Below are 9,621 nucleotides of genomic sequence, written 5' to 3'. Positions count from 1 at the left end.
AAATAATATGATCGATGGGATGAGGATCGAAAAACATGATTCAGAAATGTAAAACTCACGTATATCACGATATCGTACGCCGGTCCCTTGCCACCAACCACCACCACCACGTGCCAAGTCTACTTGAGCCGACTGGAATTGCAAGAGACGATGGCAAGAGACCGGATGGTATGAGTTTGATTCCATGGTAGATGGGCCGGGTGCTGGTAGGTATGGGATGCAAACTGTTCAGACACTCTGGCCCCTTCCCATCTACATGGAACGAACAACAGTGCTGGTGCGGCTTGTGAAGCGGCTGAAAAAGCTAAAGCCTGCAAATACAGGGGTCTAGGCTCCGAATATGATTTTGTCCCATTCGGTGAGACCCTTGGTCCGTGGGGTCCTAGCGCATTAAGACTTATTAAGAAAATAGCAAAAAGGTTAGTCGGTATCACATGAGACCGAAGAGCTGGCAGCTACCTCGGACAAAGAATTAGTCTAGCTATTCAAAGGGGGGGAACGCTGCCAGTATCTTCGGAACCTTGCCTAAAGGGACTCCTTTTAATAATATATTTTAGTTATTATATTTGAAGGTTAGTTATTTTATTTATTGTTCGTTTTTGTTTTGTTCCTTCTTTTATAATTATATTAGTAATAAATGTTATGTCTAAAAACTCTATTCACGTAGATAGGATTTTAGAGCCGATAGGAAATCTGGTTACTAACGAGTTCTTTTTGTCTCGATAAGAAAATAGTGATAGAAACTGAATAAAATCCTGGATTGAATGGTGATATACTTCTCATTATATGTTATTATCTAAGCTATGTATCGCAAAGTATATACACAGTGTCGCGTGCATTATATTACATAATTGAATGAACGATTAATTACATCAGTCACCGATCATTGCGGATTACAGATCCCGATTAACTTCGTTCTTAAACATTAACTTGTAGAAAGTTGGGAAGTTTCAGTTATATAAACTGTATATTATATACAAAACGTATTACATACTGTTTATACTTTTCTAAATTCATAGTAGAAAATATTACTAACGGTATCTATTTTTATTGAAAATTAACTTTAACTATAATAAAATAATATTATTATTAAATCACTTTTGAGTTCAATCTTGTTAAAATTTATTCTTCTATTTTGTCCTTATTAAGTGGTATATAAATATTAATATTTATTTACACCGCAATATTACAAAACAGGAGAATAATATTCTTAACAACAAAAAAATAGAAAGTTTACCAAACAACACACAGTTATAAACGCGCCGGGGTTTGTATGCATTTAAGAAAAGCTGAAACATACCCTCTATTTTGACAAATGTAAGCAACACACGACACGTAGCAATTACGACTGTTATAATATGTTACTAGATATTAAGAATGAACATTAGAAATAATCGTTTAATTTCATTAATTATATTTATATATATTTATCTATCATCTTAACTATTACTATATACCCTTTAATTGTATCGGATTATATCAACTATACATGAATATATGTATATTGTTGGTTCTTTCAAATTTCTCATCTGTTTCACTGATATTTTTCTCTGTAGACGTTCTTACGTCAAACTTCTTCGTTTTTTAGTCCTACAAAGCCGGGGTCTGAACATATGACCTCAGGATTATCTGCCTTAACCATTGTGCGTGCACTGCTCTACGTCCTAATAAAAATGCCATTAAACTATAGTAAGTCGTTTATCTAAAACAAAAGTGGAAATTCACAATGAAATCGCTTCAGCTGTTTGAAAAAGAAAATTTTCTGTTGCGGATGTTCCACGAATCAATTAGACTACATTACCCTTAATAAGAGCAATTGTCCCGTAAATGTTACAGTTAATAATAGATTGTAAAATTGATTTAATATTTTTAATTTACAACTAGTGCATTATCCTATTTCTGTAAAGTTATACACGCATTACACACTTGAAACGAACCGAATGGGAAAAGGTTTTTTTTTTAAATATCTTTTTGTCATTTTTTTTTGTTATTTTGTGTGTTTATGTGTGTGTGTTTTTGTTAGTAATAAATGTTATGTCTATGTAGATGTCTAATTTACGTAAGTGAATTTTTTACTTCGATAGTTCGAAGTAAAAAAATTGAGTAAATAGACTTTGCGTCAGTCATCATCATCAAAAACATCTGAACTGATCGACACGTGTATCGTGTTTTTATTCATATAAACAATTTAACTATATTTTCATTTGATTTTAAAATTGGCCTTAGGACAGTTTTTCTAGTATTATAGTTAAAAAAGTCGTGGTATCTGTTGGCGTATGTAATTTATTAGTGTTATAATAAATACAATATCGTGTTTTGGTTACGTGACTGTTTCGTTAAATAATACTTATTGTAATAATAAATACATAGGAATTTGTTTTATATAATTGTGAGATATTTTCAAACTGAAGTGATCATAAAATTTTAGTAAAACTTCTACCGGGCATAAAAAAAAGATTCTCTGAGAACCAGAGGTAGAAGAAAATTCTAGTAGAAATAAATAATACTTGTAATAGAATATTTTCACAGAAATAATTATTATTTGGCGAATGTGAACTTGATCTAAGTTTTTATGCATTCACCGTGCCTGTTATTCGACATTTTATAAAGTATTAAAGGATCATATAAATGAGAAATTCTGACGAAAACAGCCCAGAAATACTTAAAGAATTGTTAAAAAAATTACATCCAGTCATTTTGTATAAAGTCTTAAATACAAGCCAACCTTGACAATGACCAAGTGCAGTGTTCAAGATCAGCCATAGGTGACCAGTACATAGCCGCAACATGCACACAGGCGCAAAACTGAACATATACATACACGCCTCAGTGCACGACTATACGATGCAACGATTGCACGCTCTAAAAGATTTATAGATAAATGCAGTTCCCGGTGAAAATAGATAAATGCCAGTGTTCATGTATTTTCTACACATTTCAATAGGCGCATTGGCATTAGCTGGTCATTGGTGGCGTTGAAAGACCGGGACATCCGCGGTATTAGATCAAAATGGTGAACCGCGGGCTTGTTGTCCTGTGCTTCAGTGCTATGCTGGCTGTGGCTTCAGCAGACACCTTCGGAGCAGGACTAAAGCTCCTCGGAAGGATGTACGATAATTGCGAGAAGTCCCAGGAGATTATCCAGTGCTTCAAGATCCAGGCAACAAAGTTAATGCTTAGAGCAGCGAGGATGGAGACACTGCCCATCTTTGAAGGCGTGTCATTAGTTAAGAGATCAGATCAAGGAAGAGCTTTCCCATCTCTACCTGAAGGTGATTTGAACTCCTTAGGGTCTGATGACGTTGACAAGCTACTTCAGCTATCAGCTTCAAAGCTGCTGCAGAGTCATCGCGTGGTTATATCTCCAACTTTGGCCAGTGTTGATGTTGGCAGGTCATTTGAAGAAGCAAGAGGTAAGCTTAAGAAGATGATGGGTCCCATTATGGCTGGTCTTGCGATCAAGGGAGGTTTCTTGGCTATGGCATTCCAGGCAATTGCTATCATCGCGGGTAAAGCCTTGTTGATTGGAAAGATTGCGCTTCTCTTGTCTGCTGTTATTGGTTTGAAGAAGCTGGTTGCTGGCGGAGAATCTCACGAGAAAACAACATACGAGATCGTCAAACATCCCCAGGTGTCTCAAACGCACACATACTCAGCGTCCCATTACGGAGGTGACTTCGACTCTACAGGACCTGGAGGACACTACAGAAGAAGCGTAGAAGATGAGGCCGCTGCTCAAGATAGAGCTTACAGAGCTTATGCTAAACATTAATAGCTTACGACTCATTACATAATACGACATGGCATAGAGCTTTCAAGAGCTTTTATAACCCAATATAAAGGATATAGAGAAATTTTAGAAAATCAGACGACACTTTTGGTTTATAGGTTATTATATTAACGCTTTCCTTAGATTAAGTCTGTATAAGTTTGTCATGTATATAAGTATATGATGTTGTTATATTTGCACCAAAAATCAAGATTTAAGTTATTAAGTTTAGTTATAGTAAATAATTTATTAATTTTTGTAAGCTAGTCGACGGGTACTGTGCATTTTCCTATTTCGTATCCGATTGTCCAATTTTGTATAAATAGGCTAAGATTAAGCTAAGTTTTGTTACTTGTGCGGTATATGAAGTATTTAATTTATGTATAAAAAGGTAATTACGCGAGTACCTTTATAAGTAATTTGATTTTTAACAAATAATTTATTTGAAGTTTTGTTGTAATACAATAACTCTAGTTTAATAGGGTATGAGGACAGATATGGCGAAAAAAGGGAATTCAAACTTGACTTTGGTTTTATTTCAATCCAAAATTGAAAATTCTATACTTTAATCCTGAATACATATAAAATCATATAAAAACAAAATCTTAATAAAAGTTATCAGGAAATAATATTTATAAAATATAATAATGATTCATATTTTATGTAGTAAGCATTACAATATAATTGCAAACATTTTTGCAAGTTATTTCCGTGTTTTAATGAAGTTCAATAAACTATGTTGACTGACTAACCAACTTATCAATTCAAATTTATACAAATATTAATGAGCTAGGATGGTAATTAGGACAACGTTTCTAATGAGACAATATAGATCTTTCCTTCTCTCTCATATTTTCAGTACAAAATGAAAATATAAGATTAAATTTGATACAATTTTTTATTTTAATTTTATTAAATATTTATTAAACAAAAAGGTATCTAAGATAATTTATGGTATAAAACGGGTCCTTGCCCTGATTACAATATAATAATTAAATTGCAGTCAATAAACTCTATTTTTTTCTGTAAATAAAATAAAAACTCTATATATAAATAAATTGCATATAAGTATGAAACAGTTACATACAAGTAGTAGAAAGCTTTGATCACGCAAATAGATCCGCACGCGACGATACAGTTAGTGGTATTTGAAGAAAAACTATGAAAGTAAATGATGTACAGTTGCATATATATCAAATTCTAAATTCTTCTAATGTCTTACTTGCACGGAATATATCCGGAAGTTATCGGTAACTAGCTACCACAACTTGTACACGTCATACACCTATTTAATAATTAATAACAAGTGTTCTTTCGAGGTTGTGTACACTTAAATGTTAAAATGAAGTATTATATGTAAATTTTACTATCAACCGACAGTTTTATATAAGGTATAAGATATTCAGGTATAAAGTTTCAGAATTTGATGGAAAGCATTTATTTTCTGCCGATTATTGAATTTAACAATATGTAGGTATATTCAACTATGCCAATATAATTATTGATCTTTCAAGTACTTTAAGACGCAGACAACACGGGCTTCAATATTGAAAATATACATACTTGACAGCATTAATTAGCTTAGTGACTAACACGCGAGTCTTAACCCTGAGATCGTGCGTTCAAATCCCAGCTGTGCACTTATAGATTTTCCTAGCGCAATCGCTACTTGCTAATTGTGAAGAAAAATATCCTAATGAAACTAGCAGGTCTAAGACCCAAAAATCTACATGGGGCAGATGGAGGCGGATCACCATCACCACCAAATACTGAAATGGTTTCGGCTCCCGTGGCGCGTGGTATTACTGACTGCCCCCGCTTCGTTTCGCCTTAATATGATTTTTTTTATAAAACTGGTTTTTAGGTTTTTCAGCGTAGGTACGTTTAAAAAAAATTCTCTCCATAAAAACCTCAGAGTTCAAAAAATTAATAAAATATTCGAATTGGTCCAGCCGTCTTCACTTATATTTATTCTTCATTTTTATTTATATAGATTTACAAACAGTGTGCTCATAATTTAAATGGAAATAAATCATCCTACAAAAATAGAATTTAATTAATCCGAACGGATGACACAAATTATATCAAAAACTTCCAAAGTTGACTAGTACTTTTATAAAAATATTCAAATCTAACCCCCATTTATAGGGGTCCATGAAAACTTCCGGCCATTTCGTATTTTGTCCTCATCTTTTTTCGTTACAAATAATCTTTCTAATCTATCCCGAAGCTCGTCTGGGGTTATAGGGGATCCAGTTGTGGAGTCATCCTGCTCTTTGTAAAAATATTCCGAATGGTGAGGATGTCTATAGTATCCTGAAAAAGTATGAGGTCACGTGATTTATTTAATTAAATAAAGCCTATATCTAGTCCACTGAAAAGACCTTCATGTTTACTTTAAGTTCAAGGATTCACGAGTCTTAAGTATATGACCGTCTAGTTTCGAGCTGATTTCATGTATAAGCAAAATATATCGAACAATAAAATATATAGAAGGTAGAAGATATGATTATAATAATAACTAGCTGACCCGGCAAACATTTGTTTTGCCATGTATATGATTTCTAGGAAATATTATTTTAGTTCAATAAAAATAACTATCTACAATAATAAAAAATAAGGGTTGATCGTAGCGGGGGGTTGTATGTATTTTTGAATGCTGTATCATAAAAAAATAAAAACAATTTTTTTTTAAAGAATAAAAAAAAATTGGCGTGAAGACCCCTTATCACTTAGGGGGTTGAAAGGTAGATAGTAGCCGATTGTCAGACCTACTGAATATGCATATAAAATTTGATAAAAATCGGTCAAGCCGTTTCGGAGGAGTATGGTAACTAACATTGTGACACGAGAATTTAAATAAACTATATTCATAACCAGTTATTTATGACTAATAAAATCATATTTTTTAATATTCTTGTAAGGGTGAATCTTTATTGCTGATTAATTAAAAATTAGGTTGTAGCAAATCTATACTTCTCTAGTTATGTTCGAGATTGAGATGTTTTATACAATAGATTAAACCTTAAATAACATGAAAAATTTTACCTCCAGAGGGAGTAGCGGGGTGATAATGTCCGATATTTTCATGTGATGTGGCATATGAAGATAAGGTTGGACCAGCAAAATTGTTAAGGCCTCCAAAATAACTTCCACCATAACCTGCGCCGGCGCCACTAAACAAAGTCACTGCAAGTAGCGCCACCTTGGCTAGCAAGAAAGCCTTTTTACTTGCTATTAAAACTAAACCCAACAGAAGTGGTAGTAATGTAGATATATGAAACTTTATTCCAAGCAAGAATGGTACTAGAAGATTTCGCGCCAAAAGCCGACCTGAAAAAGTAATGATTTTTTAATTTGTTTTCCGAACAAAAGCTAGATCGATAAATTGGAATTTTGCGTAATGGTCGCATTATGATTGCTAAATAAACAACTGAAGTTGAGACTTTTTCTGCTAGTATATTTAAAACAAACGAACAAATAATATCAATAACGATATAATAATAATAACTTTGCTTTGAACCTGAATAATGTCTTAAATAGTGTGGTTAATTGGTAATAGATGGCGCAATGACGCAAGTTCAATGTCAAAGCCTTGACATTTAAAGTTAGTTTATCCGTAATCCCCGAGGTGGCGCTTATTGAAATTTTTATAGTGTAGTTAATTTTAGTACAATACTTGCGGTTGCGTTTTATATAATATTATGAAATGGGTGCCTTTACCTTTATATATCAAAAAGTAATGACGCATTGTTAAATAATATTATTTATAAAAAATCGGATACGCACTAATTTATAAATTGTAATTGATCTTGATTTTGTTAAGGTTTTAAAGTACAAAACTCCTGATATGTCATATACATGTTGCATGGCTTATGCTTAATTCCTCTATGTCCTCTTTCTTCAAATATAATTCAATAAATAATTACCTGTAGTTACTTCCCCCTGTCCTTGATAGGCTCTATCTTTATTTCTCGGATCAATTACAAATTCCAGAACTCCATTCGCTAGTGTAGGTCCAATTCTCATAACTAATCCTGGGTACACCATACCCATATCCCAATGTAATGATCGCTTGGAAATTAAACTGCTGGCGTCTTCCATTATTGACCTGAAAGAATTTAATTTTGATAAGTTCTAAACTCAAATCTAAACACAAACATATGCATCAATAAATCTTTAAGATAAAAATAACATTATACTGCTAACATAAATTAATATAACAAAGACAATAACTAACCTTAAAATATAATATTAAATACTTATAATAATAAAATAATAAAATTAAATTATTATTTAATGATATATTTTAGTTTATGTTAAATTTTAGTTATTTATTTCAATGTATATTATTTTATTATTTTGATTGATTAAATGTCAGATTCTTGACGAACCTGATATGTTTTAAGCCGTAATATCTGGTGATCCCGTAACACCCCATACGGGAAAATTCAAAAGCAATTTTTTTTTTATAATAGGGGGGCAAACGAGCTTGTGGGACGTCCAAAAAGGGGAGTCATCGCAGCCCATAGACACCCATTTTTAGTGGGTGCGTTGCCGGCCTTTGAGGGAGGAGTGCACTCGATTTTTTACATACCGGAAATCCATAGGATCTTTGTCAAGAAAGGCACCAATATCCCGCGGAGTCTTCTCATCACGGATAAATGAAATCCCGTTCGCCAAACTAAAAGAATCAGTTTCTTCATAGTTATTTAGCTTCGTTAGTAATTCCTTCCCAAAACAAACACCGACCGATGATCCCCTTTGGTCACCTAAACACTGGTTCAACGAATTATCTAAGTTGTTCTCTTGAATTGTTTCGCCCTGCTGCAATTGTATCGACATTACACCTGTTAAACTTATAATTATTATGACGAATCTCGCCATTTTGATTTTCTATCATCGGGATTGTAACCAACCGTTTGCACTGATTTAGATATTACGTATAAATTACGATCCAAACCTCGGTTCCTTTATAGACTTTTCTTGTTATGAACGAGTGAACTCTTCCATTGTTTCCGCAGACCGTCACGGGTACTTCCCACGAAAAGACAATGCAGAGAAATTGTGTGTGGCTAATTTTGTTTCGGTCGTTTTCAAATTAGATGTTACGTTAACTTGCATAATGAGTGAATATTTTGAAAATTAACATACTGGAAGGCAGCTATTATTAGGTAACTTATATGTACTTATCAGAGTTAAGAGACAGCGCGCATTACGTATAAAAACGGCCTAATATTTCACTTGATATCTAAGTGTTATGCGTGAATTATTGAAATTTTTATCCTCATATATCTTTTAACAAAGAGCAGTTTTGGCCCAGTGGCTTCATCGTGTGACTCTCATCCCTGAGGTTGTAGGTTCGATCCCCGGCTGTGCGCCAATAGACTTACTATAAGCGAATTTAACATTGGCTCGAATGGTGAAGGAAAACATCGTGAGGAAACCGACATTTCTTAGACCCAATCAGACGACGGCGTGTGTCAGGCATCAGAGGCTGATCACCTACTTGCCTATTAGATTGAAAAATGATCATGAAATAGATTCAGAAATCTGAGGCCCAGAACTAGAGGTTGTAGCGCCACTGATTTAATTTTTTTTTATATATTTTATCAAGGCACCACTATAAGTTACCATCGAAATAGAAAGTGATTGAGATTTTAAACTGTCATATTTAAAATATATACCATTTAAGAGTGTAGAAGTCTTATGGGTGAATCACAATATATAGGTACCAGGCTGTTGCATAACATGCAACTTCCTTAGTATTTTTCTCCTCTACGCACTTATGATTATCTAATAATATTATTGTTTAATACTAACTGCAATCTTTTGCCTTAATCTGATTATTT

The 9,621-nt window shown here is 33.3% G+C and overlaps 2 protein-coding genes across 2 annotated transcripts; one reads left to right on the top strand and one right to left on the bottom strand.

Annotated features, from left to right (window-relative positions):
* The first annotated feature begins 2,900 nt into the window (after positions 1–2,900).
* LOC125054863 lies at positions 2,901–4,294 on the top strand. The gene has a single exon (XM_047656996.1). The coding sequence runs from the start codon at positions 3,011–3,013 to the stop codon at positions 3,770–3,772; it is 762 nt and encodes a 253-aa protein (XP_047512952.1). The 5' UTR covers positions 2,901–3,010; the 3' UTR covers positions 3,773–4,294.
* A 1,433-nt stretch (positions 4,295–5,727) lies between these two features.
* Positions 5,728–8,911, bottom strand: LOC125054667. The gene is made up of 4 exons (XM_047656685.1): positions 8,367–8,911; positions 7,699–7,880; positions 6,818–7,102; positions 5,728–6,085 (listed from the first exon to the last, which is right to left on the bottom strand). Exons 1-4 carry the CDS (start codon positions 8,654–8,656, stop codon positions 5,901–5,903), a joined length of 942 nt encoding a protein of 313 aa, XP_047512641.1. The 5' UTR covers positions 8,657–8,911; the 3' UTR covers positions 5,728–5,900.
* Between the last annotated feature and the right edge of the window lie 710 nt (positions 8,912–9,621).

Source organism: Pieris napi, chromosome 12 (genome assembly GCF_905475465.1).
Source record: "Pieris napi chromosome 12, ilPieNapi1.2, whole genome shotgun sequence".
NCBI lineage: Eukaryota > Metazoa > Arthropoda > Insecta > Lepidoptera > Pieridae > Pieris > Pieris napi.
The sequence above is the reverse complement of the archived record's forward strand: the minus strand, read 5'-3'. Positions and strand labels throughout refer to the sequence as shown.

Coding starts and splice junctions, on each gene's coding strand:
- LOC125054863 (XM_047656996.1), top strand. CDS start 3,011: ATGGTGAACCGCGGGCTTGTTGTCCTGTGCTTCAGTGCTATGCTGGCT.
- LOC125054667 (XM_047656685.1), bottom strand. CDS start 8,656: ATGGCGAGATTCGTCATAATAATTATAAGTTTAACAGGTGTAATGTCG. Junction 7,103..7,698: donor ACAGGGGGAAGTAACTACAG/GTAATTATTTAT, acceptor TTACTTTTTCAG/GTCGGCTTTTGGCGCGAAAT. Junction 6,086..6,817: donor CCCCGCTACTCCCTCTGGAG/GTAAAATTTTTC, acceptor ATACTTTTTCAG/GATACTATAGACATCCTCAC.